The 22,966-nt window shown below is 37.7% G+C and overlaps 1 protein-coding gene across 2 annotated transcripts in view; it reads right to left on the reverse strand.

The window, feature by feature from the left end:
• HIF1A (hypoxia inducible factor 1 subunit alpha) overlaps positions 1-20,604 on the reverse strand; it is a 45,598-nt gene extending 24,994 nt beyond the window's left edge. Inside the window, exon 1 of one of the 2 annotated variants that reach the window (XM_043919109.1) lies at positions 20,246-20,604. In XM_043919109.1, the coding sequence (XP_043775044.1) occupies positions 20,246-20,280 (35 nt within the window). In that variant the 5' untranslated portion in view covers positions 20,281-20,604. Of the gene's footprint in view, positions 1-1,845; positions 1,864-20,245 lie in introns of those variants that run through there. The other variant, XM_043919110.1, reaches the window with a different exon arrangement.
• Between the last annotated feature and the right edge of the window lie 2,362 nt (positions 20,605-22,966).

A 22,966-nucleotide genomic window follows, 5' to 3' on the forward strand; every position in this document is an offset into this window, starting at 1 on the left:
GGAATCAAACTTGAGTCTCCTGCACTGGCAGATGGATTCTTTACCACTGAGCCACCTGGGAAGCCCAAGAAAATTACTGAGGGTGTCAATATAATTATGTATCTTTAGGCAACTCTTCCAAGAATAAAACCAGTTAGAAAGATTTTCATAAGTCATCCAAGCAGAACCATCTTTCTTTGCATTATCTATTCCTCCTGACCCAGCTGAAGGTAGACAAGACTAACCTGGTTCTGGCCTTAGCTGCTTCTTTAGTAGCTATTGTTTATTAAAACCTACTACATATCAAATATTACCCTGTAATATTTGTACTTCTCTCAAAACAACCTATAAATAGATTAAATATTATCCCTATTTTACATACTAGGAATCTGGGATTCATTAGGTTAAAAATAGCCATGCTGTAGCAGACAGGATTTGAATGCAGGTGTTTTCTTATTTAAGAAATGCAGGTGTTTTCTTATCTCTGCTCTTCCACAAGGCTTTATCTTCTTAATGCAGAACGCGGCTTCTACCTCAATAGTCAGCTGCTCTCCCTATGACCCTCAACCTAATCCAATTAAGTCAATTATTTATTAAATGTTGAAAATAACCATTACCATTTACTAAGCACTGGGCAGTATATTAAGGATCTTGCCAGCATTACTTCAGTTAATCTTCCTTATATTCTACAAACTAAGTACATAATTGCTTCCACATAAATCTCTTCTCCCTCCAGCGACCTGCAAAGCTACACAGATTCAATCACAGAAGTAACATTCCCCAAAACAAACAAGGTCCTCCTTCTCAGAGTATACTCCTGTTAAGCTGTATAATAAAAAGTGAAATTCTCGCAGCTGTGTTGTGACAACAGTGGTGATCCAGTTTTCGCGCTTGCTCAAGTTTGTGTGCTCATCTGACTTTTATACTTTCATAAGGAATGTGAATATTTGCTATTATTAATAAGTGAACTTTGATAGAAAAAGTTCAATTCAAGCATCTAGATCAATTTAACTTGAGAATCTTGAGATTTAAGGTGAGCTATTAAAAAATATTACTACTTATAACTTGGTATTTGTGAATCAGGATTATCTCAATGCTGTAGAATTTTTAAAAAAAAACACAAAAATATATTACATGCTAAGGCTAACATGAAAATCTGACAATGTCCTCAGTCTAAAACTTCATTTTTTTATTTGCATCCATTGTTCTCACTGACTTTAAGTAAATGTTTTAAATGTACAATAATAAAAGCTTAACATCTCAGACACTGTTTCTCTCACTTTTCCCTTTTGGATTGGCAGGTAAGAGGCAGCAATGGCAGTGAGAACCACATTCCTATCTGGTTCAAGTAAAATCAACAACAAAAACACGGTGATAATCAATGATCTCATGATAAACATGGATATTGGTTCAAATGCCATAATTAGTCCAGGTAATCAGAATTTTACCAGAAACTTCCATCAGATTTACTAAGCCCTCTTTCATTTAATTACTCAACCAAATCTAAGCTACCAACAAATTACTACCCAACTGAAATACTTGGGAAAAACAAATCCTTATATTACATATTATATACTTTTAAAGGGCATCTGATCAAGCTAACCATCATGATGCATTATCTCCATACCTTTAGAAATATTTGTATTGTTCAGAACTTTGAAGATAATGATTGTCCAAGATATGGCAACTAAGTTTATAAGACAAATCCATTACAAATGACAGTTTGGATAAAACATTTAAAGGACAATGTATAAGCTAGTGAAGACTGTGAGAACAGGAATTTGAGCATTAGCCAAATTTTGGGGGAAAAAAAAAAAGTAAGCCTTAACAAAGAAGTAATATGATACACCTCAAGAGTTGACAAACCTAAATTAGATGAAGAAGGTGATGAAAATCAGTTTATCTTCTATTCATAATCAATCTAGACATAAAGCAATCAGGAGACCTGTAATAAAGATTTAATGAACAAATTTATCTGGTGTTCTTCACATGTGACTAGAGGAGCTCTTAAAACATTTCTCAGGTTAAAGCTAAAACTTCCAAAACTCTTAATAACGTTTCAGCATCTGAACTGCCCAGTTTCTTGTCTACTCACAGGAAGGCTCTTTTTATCAGGTCATACCCCACAGAATTATATTACTATTGACCAAGAATTATTTCTGGTAGAACATGGAGTCTAGGTTCCACAAAGGTGAATCCTGTACTATTTACTTACTTATTCTTAAATGGCACAATAAAACTTTTGTAGACCACAACAGGCAGATTTTTAGCATGCAAATAAGTGCACTGTTTTTCTCTAAATTATCAATTCCATCTATACTGTTTTTATTAAGTACAGATCAAGTAAAGTTCTGCTATTAATATGTCTGCATAAGGTGCCATTCATAATCTGATAGTCATGCTAGAAATCAGTCAAGAGTACAGTAAAAATTCTGTCTTTTGAATAGTTTGCTTACCCGTTTCCATGACCATTTTAGAATCAATGTTTGGGTAAACTAGCAATATAGCTCAATCTTTGTGATGCTCTAGCTTTCACATGCTTATTATTTCATTATTATTTAACATACAGTACTGTACAAAAAGCTAACAGTTATATCTTCATATGATTTTGTACAGGAAATACACATTTACAGCTGCTGTCTTATTCAGTTTCTTATGTACAGAGTTCATGAATAAGCAATAGCCATTTTACAGAGAATGCCTATTATTCTTCAGATTAGTAAGAATACAAGATAATTGCATATATGTTAATTCATCTGTATTGTCTACTAATTGTGCAAGAAAGGCCTGTTGGCATTCCTAATTGTAAATATGTATGACTTTAAGAACTGAAGTTAGATCATAATCATTTAAAATGTTAACAGATGATCAGACATTTCTAATAAAGTTAGTGTATAAACTTCTTAAAAATCAACTCTATTATTTGCTGCTTTAAATATTCTTTCTGACCTTGAAGGAACAAGTTGTTGTTTTGCACTTCTTGTGTAAGTATTTATATAAGATAGACATTCTGAAGTGAAATTCCATGATCTAAAGGATGTGGCATTTAAATTATCCTTTCCAGAACGGTTTGTTTCCATTTTTTAGTCTCTGGCAACCCAGGAATGTGTGTATTTATTTCCCCATGTTTTCTGCAGTAATATATCAATATTATGGATCTTTTTTATCATTTTAATTTTTGCCAAGCTGATAGGTAAAATGTGTGTATTTCACTGTTTTCACTGCCCTGTACTTCTTGACGTCTCCTCAGGTTAGAGGAAATTCCAAGGAAATTTTCATTCTTTAGTTGGCATTTTGGCCTGCAGCTTTGAGTCTAAACATCTATACATGGTACATACTATGTACACGTTGGTATTCTAAACACTTTTCAACTACCAACTTATTTAAATTATTATATCATCACCATATTACAAATAATGGGACGTGAACAGTTTACCCAAGTTTACGCAGTTAATAAATGGTAAGCCTGTATTCAAACAAGCAGTCTGACTCTAGAAACCATGGTATTAAATAACACTAGACTAAGCTGCCTCTTGATGACAGTGAAGGAGGAGAGTGAAAACGTCGGCTTAAATCTCAACATTCAGAAAATTAAGATCATGGCATCTGGTCCCATCACTTCATGGGAAATAGATGGGGAAACATTGGAAACAGTGGCAGACTTTATTCTGGGGGGCTCCAAAACCACTGCAGATGGTGACTGCAGCCATGAAATTAAAAGACACTTACTCCTTGGAAAGAAAGTTATGACCAACCTAGATAGCATATTCAAAAGCAGAGACATTACTTTGCCAACAAAGGTCCCTCTAGTCAAGGCTATGGTTTTTTCCAGTGGTCATGTATGGATGTGAGAGTTGGACAGTGAAGAAAGCTGAGCGCCAATTGATGCTTGCGAACTATGGTGTTGGAGAAGACTCTTGAGAGTCCCTTGGACTGCAAGAAGATCCAACCAGTCCATCCTAAAGGAGATCAGTCCTGGGTGTTCATTGGAAGGACTGATGTTGAAGCTGAAACTCCAATACTTCGGCCACCACATGCGAAGAGTTGACTCATTGGAAAAGACTCTAATGCTGGGAGGGATTGGGGGCAGGAGGAGAAGGGGACGACAGAGGATGAGATTGCTGGATGGCACCACCGACTCGATGGACATGGGTTTGGGTAGACTCCGGGAGTTGGTGATGGACAGGGAGGCCTGGCGTGCTGCAGTTCATGGGGTCACAAAAAGTCGGACACGACTGAGCGACTGAACTGAACTGACTGACCCTACTCTCTCTGCTGGGGTATCCTTCTCAATATGTAACTTGGTAAATTTATGTGAGAAACTTTCAAAATTCAATTCCATCATCATTTTGTCTGTGCATTCTGTCTTTCAAAACTGCTCCTCTCCCCTAGATCTGACCACTCTGGTTATTTTGCTATAATTATGTTCCTCTGGTGGCTCAGATGGTAAAGCATCTGTCTACAATGCGGGAGTCCAGGGTTTGACCCCTGGGTCAGGAAGATCCCCTGGAGAAGGAAATGGCAATCCACTCCAGTACTCTTGCCTGGAAAATCCCATGGACGGAGGAGCTCCTCCGTCCATGGGGTCACTACAAATCAGACACGACTGAGCGACTTCACTTTCACAGTCCCTTGGGATTCCCTGGTAGCTCAGACAGTAAAGTGTCTGCCCACAATGTGGGAGACCCGTGTTCGATCCCCAGGTCGGGAAGATCCCCTGGAGGAGGGAACAGCTACCCACTCCAGTACTCTTGCCTAGAAAATTCCATGGATGGAGGAGCCTGGTAGGCTACAATCCATGGGGTTGCAAAGAGTCGGACACGACTGAGAGACTTCACTTTCACAGTCCCTTAAAGCTTTTTGGAGGCAGGAAACTGCCTCATTCATTTCTGTGTTCTTAGTAGGAAACGTGCACAAGTGGCTTTAGTACTTGGCCCAAATCTGCTATTTGATTTGACTTCAGCACTGAATTTGTGCTTTACCAGCACTCCTATGATCCTATAGATTACAATCATAATTGAACAGCATAACAATGTCAGCACTATGAACAAGGCATACTATTGGGATTTACTGTGATTATCCAGATATGCACTTTCAAATATAAGTAAGCATACTACACATAAGTTAGAATGGGGGGAAAAGCTAAAACAAAACAAAAAAAAAAAATTCACTAAGCAGTATTAACAGTGAATAGCACCAATATCATCACCAAAAAGAATAAGTGATCTCAACAGAGGAGAGATTTAGAGCACAGGCAGAGAGCTGAGAAACTAGAATACCAACTTGCTAAAAGGAAGCTTGAAGTTTAAGATTACTTCCCCTTACCACTGCAATCTATGTCACGAAAAATGCATGAGGTATAGTTAATGTTGTTAACCAATTAAATCAACACCTTTATCACATTTATGTCTTCCTAGTCCAGTTGGAAACACGGTAGTTGATTCACTTTGTTTTCTATATAATCTTTTCCAAGAGAGTCTTGTAATTATTATAATACATGAAAGTTTTCATTAAGTTGATTTCTAACCTCGTTGTTTCCACCCCCCCCCAAGGGAGGGTTACACTTAGACAATATTTTGTATTTATTATTAAAAGTATTCTTCTTATCCCTGGAGGAGGAAATGGCTACCCACTCCAGTGTTCTTGCCTGGAGAATTCCATGGACAGATGAGCCTGGCGGGCTACAGTCTATGGGGGTCACAAAGATATGTTACAATACAGTAGTATGCAAAAACAGCAGGCTTTACAACAAAATTTGAGTATGAATCAGTTTCTCTGTATGTAACACATATATATGCATATAAATAAATTTATAACTTACAAATGCACAGATAAAACCAGAAAAATACAATGATACAAAGTGTAGCAAAGTTTACAAATGTTAAAAATTAGCAGTTTCAAGATGGCAGAATCATTTTGTTTTTAAGAAAAATTCCCATTGAATTAACACTTAACACTATCAATGCACCTGCACTGAAAAACCTGAAAGAAGTAGTCATGTAACTTTTAAACTTGTTTCCCAAAAAGACTAACTGAAAACAAGTTAATTTTTTTTCTTCATTTTGGAATAAAGCAAGTACAATCATACTTCTTCCAGGGAATGGAAAGTAAAACTGAGTAAACAATATAATTCAATATTTTCAATTTCTCATTCTAATCAATTTTCAGATTCTGAAAATTAAACACTTTGTAATTAATTTGAAATTCCAAAAAACAGGTGAAATGGTTTATTTCTAACAAAAAAAAAATTGAGAATACATACAATTGTATTATTTTTGAAAGCAGCTTAAGATTTTATTGGTTTAGATGATCATTATCTTACTTAGTTGTTGCTGTTTAGTCACTAAGTCATGCCCAACTCTTTGCGACCCCATGGACTGTCACCCACCAGGCTCCTCTGTGCATGGGATTTCCCAGGTAAGAATACTGGAGCAGGTTGCCATTTCCAACTTAATATATCCAACTTATAAACTTATGATCTCTTAAATGTCCACAATTAGAGAAAGATTATTCACCTTCCAATAATCTCACAAAGTGCTTAGTTTTAACACTATTCCCTAATGTTCCAGTGAAATAAAAAGAAAAAACTGAATCAGTTTGAAATTAGAGGGTACATTCTGAAAATGAAATCTGTATAACATCTGAGATAGCTTTAATATGTAAATGTCCTATTTATGCACTAATTAAATTTCTTAATTTGCAAATAGATTTACATCTGTTTACATGATTGTGTGTGTGTGTATTGAAGTTCTGTTTTAAAAAAGAATATGCTTTTGTTTTTCTTAACTAATGATTTAAAAATCATCTCTCTCGGTTCAGAATCAGTCTTGAGCCTCTCAAAAAAAAAAAAAAAAACTCTGATTCCCTCCAATATATAAAGTACTAGATAAATTAAACCAAAAAATGTGAAGTTATTATTCTAAGATGGAGGTTCTCAAACTTTAGCTTCCCTCACAATCAGAGTTTCCAATTTGAAAGACTGGATGGGTCTAAAGATCTGTAATGCTAATAAATTAGCAGGTAATACCAAAGATGTTGGTCTGGAGAATACCTTGAGCCCCTCTGCTCTAGGAAAATACTTTGTTATGTGTCCTTCAAAAATGCCCAGAGAAGTAAAAGATTGTTTTTCAACACTCAAAATTGTTTACTAAATACCTTCTCTTTAAAAAATCTGCCCAAATTCTTTACAAACACAGACAACATATCTGGACTGTAAGACATTAACACTGCCACATATTTAGAACATAAGTATAAAATACAGTATGGACTTAGACTAATCAATGGTTGACCTGTGGTATGCATCACAATTGCCAATAGAATTTTTCTCCCCAGATATTTGTGCCTAGATCCCAACCCTGGAAATTCAAATCGTAGGCTTGGCATGTTGGTTTAAACTACAATTTTCTGTGTACAACATGTTTAATAAATTGGCACTGCTATATGTTACATATGAAAATTGCTGAGAGTAAATTCTGAGTTCTCATCACAAGAAAAAACTTTTCTTTTTTTAAAATTTTGTATGTATGTAAAATGGATGTTTGCTAAACTTATTATGGTAATCATTACATGATGTATATAAGTTAAATTATTTTGCTGCCCACCTTTAACTTACTCAGTGCTGTATGTGAATTATATCTCAATAAAACTGGAAGAAAAAAATAGACGAAGTCCATTAAAAAATAATAATAATAAAAATACAATCTTCCCGATGATTCTGTTGAGCATTCTTAGATGTTCAAGGTCTGTGTTTCATCTATGGGTGCTTATAAAGTTTACATATTTTGAGTCTCATCCTCAATTTACCAAGTCAGAATCTTTAGAGGTGAGCACCTGGGAATCCTTCTATTAATTAAACACCCAGGTGATTCTTAAGCTACAGCACTTTGAGAACTATTAGCAGGTCCTATAGCAGAAATTTAACAGGCTAGCCAGCAAATTTGAAACTGAGAAAAACTTATTTTTAGCTATAACTACATATATATATCACTAGCTAACTAGGTGGCGCAGTGGTAAAGAATCCGCCTGCCAATGCAGGAGACACAAGAGACCTGGGTTTGATACCTGGGTCAGGAGGATTCCCCTGGAGTAGGAAATGGCAACTTACTCCACTATTCTTGCCTAGAAATTTTCATGAACAGAGAAGCCTGGCAGGCTATAGTCCATGGGGTAGCGAAGAGTCGGACATCACTGAGTGACTGAGCATTGCCGTACATACACATACCACAACAACTATGTTTGTCAGGCAGAACACTGAACCGAGTGAGCAGTAAAATTGCTGGGAGAACAAGATACAATTGCTGGGAATAAGAAGCTAGAGGTACAACTCAATGATAAGTCAGTAATAAAGTGTGTGCATAGCAAAACCAGTAACTCTTCCTCAAAAAGATCAGAACATAATTAGGCTTTGCATGCGTGCTCAAGTAGTGTCCAACTCTGCGACCCCATGGATGGTAGCCTGCTAGGCTCCTCTATCCACGGGATTTTTCAGGCAAGAATACTGGAGTGGATTGCCATTTCCTCTCCAGGAGATCTTTCTGACCCAGGTAACGAACCCATGTCTCCTGCATCTCCTGCATTGGCAGACGGATTCTTTACCATGGAATAAAGATGACTAAATGAAAAATGTGACAATGGTACAATGCTTTTTCAGTTCTCTGAAATAATTTTTTATAAGTCAGTTCTTAAAACTCTTTATGAATGTCACAAACATCAGAGCGTTGAGACTCACTCTCCGTAAGGTTGTGATTTACCGGCTTTCCCAGAATCATATCACCTGCTCTACCACTCTTCTCCCTTCGCATTACCTCCCTTCTCACCTTGTAAATTCCATTCCATTTCCCTTATCATATGCTTTCTGATAGTAACAGGACTGAGACTGGTAATCAAGGTCAGTGACATTAAACTTTATGCATGCGTATATTCAGAAAAATGTATCCTTTTAAAAAAATTTTTTTTTCATATGGAGCATTTTTAAAGACTTTGTTGAATTTGTTACAATACTGCTTCTATTTTATATTTTAGTTTTTTAGCCCTGAGGCATGTGAGATCTTTACTCTTTAACCAGGGATCGAACCCACAATGCCTGCATTGGTAGGTGAAGTCTTAATCACTGGACCACCAGGAAAGTCCCAGAAAAATGTTTAATTATTTGCTTAAAATATAACAAGATATATAAGTTATAACAATGAAGTTTTTTCTCTTATAGTAGGGGGAAAACACATGTATCAGAACAAAGGTATATACACAGAAATCATATCCTGAAGATTTTTCCTATTTATTTCTAAACCCTGACCATGATGAAGTTTCTGAAAATAATGACAAAAGAGAAGCTCTTCTGAAGCCATGGCTTGATTCTCCACCTACACTAATCCATCCTATCCAATGTTACAAAATAAATTTTCAAACAACCTTCTGATCCTGTTTGTCTATAAAAAGAGGATAAATAACACTATTACTAAGCAGCAGCTCTCAGATTCCACCTAAGAATAATGCCCCTGTATTTAATATGGCCTATGCCTTTCCACAAATCAGAAACTTAACACAGAATTTTTTAATTAAAATATAAAGAAATTTAAGGATGTTTTTACTTAGGAATAGAAGAAAGAGACACAAGTACCTTCAGATATTTGAAAAGGATGTCATACAGAAGGCAGATTTGGCAATTTATGCAATTTCAGAAAGTAGCAAGTGGGAGTTAACATGGCAGGCTTTGCTCAATAGAGTGAAAGTAGTGCTGAAGGTAAACTCTGAGAATTTCAAATTTTTATTCTTATTTTGGTGGTGATGTAAGAAAAAAGGGGAAAAAGCATGTTCTGGATCATCTAGAAGATCTCTATAAGGTCTCTATTCTTGCTACAAACCGTCTATGTTTGAGATTGCATATGTTTATGATCAAATTGGTACCAAACAATCACTAAAAGGAACAGGGTTACATTTTTAAATCTGGTAAAATCATGTTGAGGTCACTAGGCACACCTCAAAGGTTTACAAGTATTACTTTGCTCCAAAAGAGATCTAAACATTAGCTGGGGTTGAGAAATATTGGAATAAAGAACTTTCTAACATTTAAAGCTGCAAAAAATGAATAGATTGTTTTTTAAGAGTGCTTTTTGTGTGTCTCTAAGAAAATTCGTTGGCTCCAAAATCACTGCGGATAATAACTGCAGCCATGAAATTAAAAGACACTTGCTCCTTGGAAGAAAAGCTACGACAAACCTAGACAGCTTATTCAAAAGCATACTTTGCCAACAAAGGTCCGTCTAGTCAAAGCTATGTTTTTTTCCAGTAGTCATGGATGGATGTGAGAACTGAACCATAAAGCTGAGCGCTGAAGAACTGATACTTTTGAACTGTGGTTTTAAAGAAGACTCTTGAGAGTCCCTTGGACTACAAGGAGATCAAGCCAATCTAAAGGAAATCAATCCTGAATAATCATTGGAAGGACTGATGCTGAAGCCAAAGCTCCAATACTTTGGCCACCTAATGTGAAGAGCTGACTCACTGGAAAAGACCCTGATGTTGGGAAAGATTGAGGGCAAGAGGAGAAGGGGGCAACAGAGGATGAGATGGTTGGACGGCATCACTGACTTAATGGACATGAGTTTGAGCAAACTCATGGAGATAATGAAGGACAGGGAAGCCTGGCGTGCTGCAGTCTATAGGGTCGCAAAAAGTTGGACATGACTAAGCAACTGAACAACAAAGAAAATTCTCAGAGTAGACTGGCAAATTTGTAAACACAATTATAGAGGATATTCCTGTGATGGTTGATATTAAACTAATAATACTTAAATCCTAAAGTCAATTATTTTGCAAGAATCTCAAACCTAAAATCACACTGTACTAGAAAATAGAAGATGGAACACATAATAAATGAATCAATTAAAACCAAAACCTATTTAACTATGGCCTGAGCCATCGACAATTCACTGCTCTGCTTAACAAATAAGATGCACAAATGTCTGCCAAATAAATAAATGTGCAATAATCTGTTATAGGCCCTGGTGCTTAGGTGTTAAGAGTAGTGGTCTAGGGCTGAAAAAAATTTTTGAACCATTGAAATAAATCAACTTATTATCCAAGAAAATATCCCTTCCTTCACTCCTAATGAAGGCTCTACTGATTTGAAACATAACTCATTTAAACATTTTAGCTATGTTACTGCAAAGGTAGGCAATTTCCAACTCTTCTCCACAAACAGGCTAAATAGACATTTAATGAAATTTTGACCCCCGAAATGCATGGAAAAGTAGGCTTTATTAATTTTCCATCCTCCGACAACCAAATAACCTTCAGAGTATTTTTCTTCCTTTACTATTACCACTGTAGAAAATGATTGTTTTAGAATGTAGAAAATGATTATTTTAGAATGTCTATACAAAAAAAGTATCTCCATGTAATTTTCAAAGGCCAAATGTTCATAGAAAAATACCAATGTAGAGGAAAAGCAGCACTAACTGTTCTTACCACTATTATAAGTTCACTAAGAGTTTGGCTCAAAAGGACATCAGCCTTGGTCAGATTGTCCTAAAGAAGGCTTGATGGATTCTAAATAATATCATGAGATTTAGGGAAGTGGAACTCTTCTGAAAACAATAAATATAATAACTGTATGAATACAATTATGGTTTCCAGTCTATTAAGCCCTTACTTTATGCCAAGAACTGTTATAAGTGTTCCACATGGGTTAATATCTTGTTTGTCCTCACAACAATCCTATAAGGCAATTATTCTTGTCCTAATTTACACGTGAACAAAGTGAGACCTAGAGGTAAAGCAACTAGTGCCCGATCACACAGCTGAAGGAGCAAAGCGGGCAGCCAGCCTCTATAGAGCTAAAGCTCTTAGCCAGCAGTCAGTCATTACGACATTTCTCTTAAAGAAGTGAAATGAACACCCTAGTCCAGAGAAGAGATTTGAAGCTTCCCCAAAGGCACACAGCAAGAACAGTTGTAGACTGACCAGGCTTGAAAGAAGACTCTGTAGCATATGAATTCAGGCACTTTGCAACAAAAACCTATAGCCCGTTCATTGGGATACCAGCACTGATCAAGAGTCCTTTATAAGGAGATAATTAATAATGTACATCAAGACAATCAAATAATATACAAAATGATATTTGACTCATGTAATCAGAGGACTCCATTTACATAGCTAAAAATAATGATCCAAGCAGGGCAAACTGGCATTCATCCAGGAGACCGATATGTAGATACTAGAAGACAGAGGGAGTTTTTCTCCTTTTTCCTTATCATTACAAACTCTATGGAGGCAAGCATGGGAATGCTTAGTGGCCATATTTCCTACCATATTAATAGACTGTCGGTGGCAGAATGAGGCAACATGCAAATCGAGCAAACTATAAACCAAGTAAAATTCAAGAGAAAGCCTGAGATTATATTTTAAGGACATCACTTAAGATACTGGGTCTAGCTGTCCCTTAAACCAAAGCCAAATTGTGTGAGCTAGTAACAGCCTCCCCATCCAGCCCGTGAAACTAGTTTGAGCTCTGTTTCATCACTCGCAATAAAAAGAATCCTAATATACTAACAAACAGTCAGTGTTTCATATTAAAAACAAACTTTAATGATGATCAAGTATAAGAAAAGGGCACTCTCAAATACTGCTAGAGAATATAAACTGATCTAAACTTACTAGATGTTTAGAGTAGATTGTAAGAAATGTTTGCTAAAGATGAAACAAAAGTAGATATTTTCCACATTTACCTAGCTGATTTTCCACAACCATACACATATGCGTCTTAGTAATATAAACTTTTTATTTGGTGTTCTGCATATATAGGAGAGTACCTGGTGGCTCAGTCAGTAGGGACTCCACCAGCAATGCAGGAGACCTGGGTTTGATGCCTGAGTGGGGATTAAGATGCCTTGGAGAAGGAAATGGCAACCTACTCAGGTATTCTTGCCTGGAGAATCCCAGGGACAGAGGAGCCTTGTGGGCTACAGTCCATCAGGTTGCAGAGTCAGTCATGACTGAGCAACTAAGATACACACACACTGCATATATAGAATTAGTTTTTAACATACCTTAAGATAGAGTATTGAGTTATCTTCAAGGCTTGTACATGTTACATAGCTATATTTATTAACACAATGTGTTTTCTGATCTGATATTAATCAATTCAGTTCAGTCACTTAGTCACGTCCAACTCTTTGCAACCCCATGGGCTGCAGCACGCCAGGCTTCCCTGTTCATCACCAAACTCCTGGAGCCTGCTCAAACTCACATCTATCGAGTCGGTGATGCCATCCAACCATCTCATCCTCTGTTGTCCCCTTCTCCTCTGGTATTAATAAATAGCATAAATATTTAAGTGACAAAAAAGTTAAAATTCAAGATTCAAAACAGTTCTAAAGTAGCACAAGAGATGCAGATGCCCCAGTATAAGAAAAATTCCTATGAAAAGAGCAACATAGAAGAGCAATGATGACTTCCAAAAAATCCTCTTAAAATCATTCTCTGCTTTCTTTGTTCACTCAGTTATTCTCACTGTTTCATTTATTCATTCAAATGCTTATTAAGAGGTCACTGTATACCAGTAATCTCTTTTACAAGTTTCAAGTTAGGTCTATTTGTGATCTTGTTCTTGAAATGTTTCAATTTCACAACTGAAAAAAAGAGGAAGGAATCACTTTAAAGAAATTTGCTTAGCATCTGAATTCTCAAGAAAGATCTATATGTAGGAACAGAAATACACTCAACTCAAAGACTTAAATGTTCTGCCTTTAAACTTTATGTTTATGTTTACCCTAGTATGATTCATTTGGAAAAATAAATTCTTACAAACTATTAGAAAAGTGGAGAAGCACATGGAAATGTCACTAATAAGGGGAAACGCAATATTAACTAGTAGTTATTTTAAACACTGTTAACTTTGAAACCAATAGGTAGAACTACAGTAGAACTGCAAAAACTGCAGTGAGTTATATTCCATTACTAAATTCTGTCCCATGTACGAAACAATAAATTTTGAAAATCATACTTGGGAATAATCTTTATGTTCAATATTATAACCTAGTGAAATTTTTAAATGAAAACACTCATAACAGGTGAGATCACCAGAGCAAAGAAAACATAACACCTTGAGAATAGTTGTCTAATATAAGTCAGTCACTTCAATTATTGTTTTAAATACTTTCAAACAAAGTTACTAATGAAATGGGACTTTAGCAACAATATAACAAGTAGAGACCATTTTAAACACTAAATACTTTTCTGAGAAAGTACTGGTACACGGAATCTTTCAAAGTCACTAGAAAAACTTAATTCTCATTTTACAGATGCTTAACCTCACTTCTGATGATAAAGCTTCTAGTGGCAACTGTTCTCTGTTGTTTTAAGTTGGTTAATTATCCACAAACAAACCCTTAAGAACATAACCACTTCAACATATCCATTATGATGGCTACTATCATAAAAACAAAAAAATAACAAGTGTTGGGAACGATGGGGAGAAAATAGGAACGCCTGTGCATTGTAAGTGGAAATGTAAGTGGGGCAGCCACTATGGAAAACAATATGGGCAGCTCCTTAAACAATTTAAAAGAAGAGTTATCATGTGATCCAGCAATCTACTTCTGGGTATATATACAAAATAACTGAACACAAGATCTCCAAGAGATATTTGCACACCCATGTTCATACAGTCACTATTCATAATAGTCAACTAGTGGAAGCAACTAATAATAGAAATTTTCACATATTGAGGTATGAAGAAATTCTGGCTGTACATGAGTTAAATTTTATGCTAACTAGAACAGACTGTGGTTTACCAAATATACACTGTACATATGCTTCAGTTATTAAAAACAAAAAAAGGGCACACTGACCAGAAGTATGATTTCAATTCTATCATTTTTGCCTTGTGCTTGTTTTTTCATCTTTCCTTGCTCTTTACCATTTGTTTTCTATGCTAAATGGTGTTTTCTTTCATCCATTGATTTAAAAGTCATGTCTATTTTTGTTCTACAAGTGATTTCTTCAATTAAAAAATATATTTTGGGGAAAAAAGATTAAATGCCTCCCTTTGGGATGCCAAAGCTGGTACTCCTTGGATGATAAGGCTCCCTTCCCAGGTGCCAAGGCCATACTGACTCGCTATGTACATGTTGGTCTGTTTTTTTTTGTTTTTGAAACCTTGAATGAATGTATCCCTATTGTTCTAACAAGACATAAATTGTGCTGAAACCATGCTTCACCAGAGCAGTTTCTCAGTAATCTGAGAGGCTGTCTTCTGGGCTACAGTCCTCAGTTTGGTTCAAAGAAAATCCTTTCCTATGTCTATTATAGATTATTTATTGATTATTTTTGTTGATATAATCTAAGTGTCCATTGAAAGATGAAAGGATAAACAAAGGATATACATTATTCAGCCTTAAAAAGGAAGAAAGTTTTCACACATGCTACAACATGGGTGATCTTAAGGACATTATATTAAGTGAAATAAGTGAACTGAAAATTTCTCAGTCATGTCCGACTCTTTGCGACCCCATGGACTGTAGCCTGCCAGACTCCTCTGTTCTCCAGGCCAGAATACTGGAGTAGGTAGCCATTTCCTTCTCCAGGGGATATTCCCAACCCAGGGGTCGAACCCAGGTCTCCCACATTGCAGGTGGATTCTTTACCAGCTGAGCCACCAGGGAAGCCCTAGTGAAATAAACCAGTCACAAAAAGACAAAAATTGTATGATTCTACTTATAACAGGGATTTAGTAGTCAAACTCATAGAAACAGAGCAGAATGATGGTTGCCAGAAGGTAGGAAGAAGGGGAAATTGGGGATAGTTGTTTAATAGTTAGAGTTTCAATTTTACAAGGTGAAAAAGTTCCGGAGATTGGTTATACAACAGTGTGAATATACATAACAGTATTGAGTTGTACATTTAGAAATAGTGAAGATGGGAAATTTTATGTTGTTTTTTAAAACCACAACTTAAAAAACCCCATAATCATTTCAAAAGCTTTGGGAGAAAAAAGTCATAAGATAATCACTTATAAATGTTTTTATAGAATTAATTTTATATTTTTTCTAAAAGAATCGTATCTGGCAAAGATATGAGTTTGTTATTTTTTACTGCAGAAAACACAACTTTTAATATAAAACTCAATACATATACAAAATACTTAATTTTTTGATGCTCCAAGAGACAGAGATACAATTATTTTTAAAATTCCAAGGCCTATAACAAATTTAAAAATTATCATTATACTTTCATCAAAAATAGTGAGCAACAAGATTGACTTATCTTAATTTCAAATTTTTTTCTTACCCTCTAGTTAAGCAGAAAACACACAACACATACATCACAAACAGCAGAAGGCTGAGTATAAAATCCACCAACTTGGATAATCAGTCCCAATGTTTATAAAAGAAAAAAGAGAAAGAAAGAAACAAGGGGGAAAAAGAGCATTCTTCTTATGAATTAAAATCAATTTCTTAATAGAAAACTAATCCAACAACACATTTAAGTCAGCATTTTCTCCTGCTTGGAAAACCAGTCCTATGTTAACAATCTCAGACAAGGAAAGAATATAGTACTTTAAATATCTAAATTTTTTAAAATTATATTTTAAGAGTACAAGTCTATACACAAGCACAATAATCTAACCCAAATCTTTAACACCCATGCATGGTAAGGTTTTTACTTTACCACCAAACATAAAGACTGTCATAAGTTCTTCTGAAAAAAATCAGTCCAGAGACATCCCTCAGCCTTCTGCACACCATTCTTAACATACAATAGAATGTCACCACGAAATCTTTACCTTGAGCCCAAACCCCAATAAAGCTTCAAAGACAATGAAAGTCAATAGGTAGAAAGATTGGATGTTATCTAAACTGCACAAAATGCTTCGTAGTGGACCATAGTAATGAACTACCACACTTAATCTAAAACAACATGGTAGTTCAGTAAACACATACACGTGGAAGAGTGCACTAATATAAATATTATACAAATTGAGCTACAAAAACCAGATAAATAATACAGACTTGAAGCCTTGCCTTGAGATAAAAGCCAATGATCTTACCTCTGGACAAATTCATAAGTAAAGGACAGTTTTACTATGTAGCCTCATATGTTTTACCACACTTATTTTATCAACTCATCATATTTAGGAAAGATTAATATTTACAAAACTGTTTACTCCAAACTGGCATTAAGACAAAAAAAGAAAAAGGTTTGTTACTGCCATTTGTAAGACTCCAGTGCCTTGCACATACCCTGCTAAAATGAACTGACTAGTATATGTGATTATGACTCCAGTCTCAGAAGTCCAGAGAAAATTTTTAGTAGCCTATTTAGGGAGGAAACAAGGGGGTAAGGAAATGTGAAAAAAGGGGGCCTAGGGTAGACACTAGATCAGATGCTCAAGAATACGTGATGCCAGATGCCAACATAATTCAGGTACTGTTTTAACTAAAAAGAATCCCTTTAAACTTCTGGGTCCAATGATAGCCTTTTCATTTTTAGGAGATAAAGAAAAGAAAGTAGGGAGAAGAAGAAGTAACACAAATACCTGGAAGGAAAAAGTTTTTAAGTGTTGTGGAAGTTCAAATTAAAACTTTAACAAGTAACATCTACTTTCAAGTATTTAATGTTACCAAAACTCCTAAACCAAGCACTAGGCATTATCTCATTTAATCTTCTCAATAACCACTAAGATGGCTGCTATTATTATCATTTCAAAAGGAGGAAATAAGCTCAGAAGCATTCAGTAATAACTTGCCCAGGCTCACAAAGCTAACAAGTAAAAAGCTGGACTCAGAGGTGTCAGGTTCAAATCTTACGCTCTTAACCATCAGGCAACCTCTTCAAAGAGGAAATCAAAGTAAAATTGTAACAAGAAAAATGTTCACTAGTGAATGAGAGGTTCTTGATTTTTAATGACCAAAGTTAAGAAGTTAAGGAATGTCCATTCTCAGAGATTTTACTTTAATGATACAACTATGTTTTGAAAACTCTGAAGGAATCTGCCCTGAAACCTAAAAGAGAACAATAATGAACCTCTTGACAGTGCACTGAAATCTAAAATTCAATATTAATGTGCTATTAAGTCCAATCCCTGTTACTAAGCAGTCAACATGAAATTTCCTATGTGAAATCTATTATAACCATACCCAACGTCTGTTCTGATTTCTTTTAATCCTTTAGCTTTTGAGTTTCCCAGCCCTCCTTTAAAAAAGGATAAATCTGTTTCCCTCACCTGCACCCTACGGGCTCATTTAGTGGCAAAATTCGAAGGAGAAAAATCTCTGCCCCTCGATCTCCCAGTTTTCTTTTTAAAAAGTTTTAAAATTGTTAGTTAGAAAAGGATAAAAAAAAAGACCTCTTTAACAAATAGCACCTATAAGTTGTTGAGTACCATTTGTTGTGTTTAACTTAATTTATCAGTTTTAACAACTTCTGTAATAAGAAACATTAAATCCAATCCAAGTTTATGCTAAATTTTCAAATGAGAGTATTTTGCAAATAACAAATGGGACTGAAGAAAATTAAGAACTGGTTTAGACTTGGGAATGAAGCGCAGTAGGTAATTAATTCATTTATATTAAAGTTGCTTATGCTCTTCTCAACTTATGAACTGCAAAGGAGATACAAGTACAATATAGCATACAAAAAGGGACCAACTGATGCATAACTTCATGTACAATGTTAAATATGTTTTAGCACTAAGGACAGAATATTGACAATACACTGAGGTGATGTGCCTTAGGTTTACAGCAGCCTCATCATTTCATCAAAAGCCTTGTAATCACCTCTACAAAATTAATTGCAATTAATTCCTGGCAACTCTTGGAATTAGGTCTAGATCTGTTTACTCACTTTTTAAATTTTATATACGCTTTCTCTGGTGTATACAAACTGAGAACCTATCATTCTATTAGAGAAAGACCAAAAAAGAATTCACAAAATCGCAGGAACATAAACAAGTTTATCTTCTGCTGATACTGATTAGGGCACTTAATCTGTCCCAGAAGAGTGCAAGGACTTAACAGTAAAGCCAGCCTACTAACCAGAACTCCTAGCATAAATCTTCAATTCCTTAAAATAATTTCCTCAAAGATTAAAATACCAGAGTGGACCAAAAAGTTGGGGGAGGTGGTGGGGGCAGGGGGGGGCACTTCATTCCACTGGTTGGGCTCACAATTCTTAATCCTATAATGTACCAGTTAAGACTCAAACTTCGAGGTGTTTTTAAAACTTTAAGTTCTAACAAGATGGTTATTTATTCACTTCTTGTATATTTTAATATACCTCAATTTCAGAAAAATCAGTCGGGTCAATCTAAAAACTTCACAACATTTTAGTGCTGCATTTTATTTGCTCTGATCATATACCCATATACGTCCCCCCCTCCCAACAAGCTCATTAAAAGTGAGTGCCTGAATTTAGCCACCCGCTACGTTTTCACTAAAATATTTTCAAGAATGAATGAAGCATATAATTCACTTATAACATCTGGGCTCTCTTGACAGGTGATAGAAACACAGGTATCCAATTCTGATGTTCTCATTAAAATGTTACTATTTCTCTAAATTCCCGTTACTCCGACTCTTGCTCTAGGCAAGTTTTTCAACGCGATTAAACCAAAACCAAACCAAACCTGCACGTGCAAACGAAAAAGTTAGCATCCCAGGCCATCGCGGCAAATCCCTAATGCACAAAGGCAAAGACACCCGCCTAGCCGGACAACCGCAGAGCAAGATCTCACCCAACCAACCACGCGAGCTCCTAGGTCGGAAACCAAGGGCCCCGAACCCACACTGAAGCCAGGACCTGCGTGCAGGGGCCGCCCCGGGGCCGAGTTTTCAATGGAACAGGAGAGGATGGGGGCGGGAAGGAGCGGAAGCTCGAGTGCAAGTGGCGGCGATCAAGCTGCGGCTCATTTCTCTTCCCGGGGTTTTCAGGCTGGGGGAACTCCACCCGGAGCAGGGCACGCGGCAGACGGGGGGTTTGAGGCGGGTAGGGAGAGCGATGCGAGGCCCGGGCTGCCGGGAAAGGAGGCGAGCAGGGCCCAGCCCCCGGCCCCTGAAAGCACTTTAGACGCGTCTCCCACCCCCCACGACAAGATGGCGACGTGGACAGTGGGGAGCCCGGCCGGCGAGGCTGGGGGAGAAAGAGGGGAGGGGAGAGAGGCAGAAACAAAAAGGCGGCCCCCCGGAACGCGGAGGCCTGCCCGCGAGCCCCCGGCGGCGGGCGGGGGCGCCGGGGGGAGAAGGCGGCCGGCGGAGGGGAGTGGGCTTACTTTTTCTTGTCGTTCGCGCCCCCGGCGCCCTCCATGGTGAATCGGTGCCCGCGATGCCTTCACGGCCCGCGGCCCCCAGGCTCGCTCCGGCCTAAGCGCTGGCTCCTTCCACACGCGGGGAGGGGAGAAAAGGCACGTCCAGAGGTGGGGGGTGCGAGGCGGGAAACCCCTCGTGAGATCAGAGGAGGGAGAGCAGACGGCAATCGCAGAGGTCCAACTCCGGCTCCGAAGAGCCTCCCCTGGGGCAGCTTGTCAGGGCCCGGGCCGACGTACTGGCCAAAGCGGCAGCGAGGGCGATCCTCGCGTCCCCTCAGACGAGGCGGCTCTGTGCACTGAGGAGCTGAGGCAGCGGCAGGGGGCGGGCAAGGGCGGAGGCGCGCTCGGGGGCGCGCGCGCGGAGGGGAGTATTGGAGGCGCGCGCGCCCGCGGAGCCCGGCGCGCGCTCACGCAAGCCCGCCTCACCTGAGGGGGAGGCGGGTTCCTTGAGAGCCAATGGCGAGCGACGCAGGCGGCCAGTCCCCACCCCAGCCCACGTTTGTCTCAGCCAATCAGGGGGCGGTCAGCTGAGGCACAGCTGGGACGCGCTACCGCGCTCACGTGCTCGTCTGTGTGCCGCTGCAGAGGCAAGAGAAAGGAGATGGGGTGCGGCCAGTCTGGGTCTGGGGACTCTGCGCCTTCTCCTAGAGAAAGCAGTGGCTGGCTTTGGGAGGCGCTGCTGAGAAGGGCTTTCGGTGTTTGGGTCTCATGCCTGCATCACACTTCCTGCTGTCGGTGCAGCCAGCCTCCAGCTCTCTTTCTCTTCGGCAGCTGCGCTGTGCAGGGTTGCCGCCCGCTCTGCCAAGTCCCAGTTCAAAAAAGCAGACTTTTTGCGTCGTGGCAGCAAACCCTTGGGCCCTCTACTCAGACGTGTTACAGTGGGGTCTTTCTTGCCAGGTTACCCAACCAGGCCATGTCACCGACCGCACCCTTTGCCATGTAACACTAGGGTACTCTCTTTATCCATTAAGTTTCTCTGTGATGAAGTTTGATTCCTGAGTAAATACGAATGCAAATATAAAATAAACAAGCTCTTCTTGCTGTAAGCCTCTCAAGGGAAGTAGTTAAGGCAGCAGGAACTCTTAAAATCTGAAATTATTTTAAGCAATACAAATAGGTGTAAGTGACTTTAATAAAAGTATAAACCTGAATTTCGGGGAGGGGGGGAGCGAAAAAGTAGGAAAAATGGCTTTAAGTGGACAGTTATATTCTTGTTGCTTTTCAAAGAGTAGAAAATAATCTTAGATGGATTTAGAAAAAGGCGAAGATGACCCTTAGTTTGAGACTTACCACCTTGAATTGAAATCACCGTGTAGACAGGAAAGAAGGAAAGAAAACCTTTACCAAGACCTAAGCAGGGGACCTGCACCAGAGTTAACTCAGTGGCAGCAGTATTGCCTGTTTGCTAACATGACTTTGCAAGCTACTGGATAAGACTTACTACTTGGCTTCTGAAGCCTACTTTTCAAGCCTATCAGTCTTTGAAATGAAAAAGAAATGTGTTTTGAGTCCAACAAAGGAGCATTGCACACCTATCTCCAGTTTGACACTAGATTATTTTACTTCTCACCTTTGCCTTGTTAGTTACATTGCTACAATCTGGCTTCAGATTATAAATTAATGTGGATATCTGAGTAAATGTCAATTATATTGTCATGTAACAATAATGGTCTACATAACAATGGTCTACATAGATTAAACTCTGATAAGACAAAAATCAATTCACATAACACCTATTTTTAACTCATCAGCAAATCCATAGAGATAGGATTAAAGACTGATCTTAATGCTACTTCCCCGCGCGCCCCCCCCCCCCCCCCCAGATCTACAACTGTGAATGACATGCCTTCTTGAAAAGTAACATGGAAAATGCCTGAAAAAAGGAAAGGACCAAAAATACTCATTTTTCCTTCTTAATTGTGAAAAGAATGACTCTGTAAATTAAAAATTGTTTAATTTAATGTTCTAAAAACTCAGTGTTAAGAACACTGATTCCAGAGTTAGGAGTGAGCTTAAGTACCAGCTGTGATACTTACTACCAAATCATATAACTTGTGCCTCAGTTTACTCATTTATGTCTAAACCACAGAATCAGAGCATGATTAAATGAGATAGTACATGTAAAGTACTTAGAACAATACCTGGAACATAGTAAACTATCAATAAATGTTAACCATTAGTATTGTCAGGGTTGTGTTTTCATTATTATCATTATTATTACCTCCAAATTTGTCCCACTACTATTGGTAATTACTTGGGCTTCTACCAAAGGTCAACAAGTTTTAACTATCCAAGACTGCCTATTATGTTAATATAAATTCACATGTATTCTTGTTTTCAACTGTGAAACTGCTCAGTGTTCCCACACTTGTATATGAGCATGATGGCAGAGATTTTCAACCATTTCCTTTTTATTTTACTGCTAAGAAATTTTCTCTGGCCAGTGATCATACCTGAAGGGTATAGTGTTTATTACAACAAAAAACTGAGCCTTTTGTAATATCAAATCTAAGTCATTTTTTAAAGTTTACAGCAGAATGCTAATCCAATCAGCAAAGATATTTTTGAATAGTCATTACATTTGCTCAGAGTTTACTTTTCCTTTCAAAAATATATAAAATACAGTATTTTATCTGTGTATATACGTATATTTGTGTTTACCCACACGTGTGAACTTGGAAAGCA

Source organism: Cervus elaphus, chromosome 12, assembly GCF_910594005.1.
Source record: "Cervus elaphus chromosome 12, mCerEla1.1, whole genome shotgun sequence".
Classification (NCBI taxonomy): Eukaryota; Metazoa; Chordata; class Mammalia; order Artiodactyla; family Cervidae; genus Cervus; species Cervus elaphus.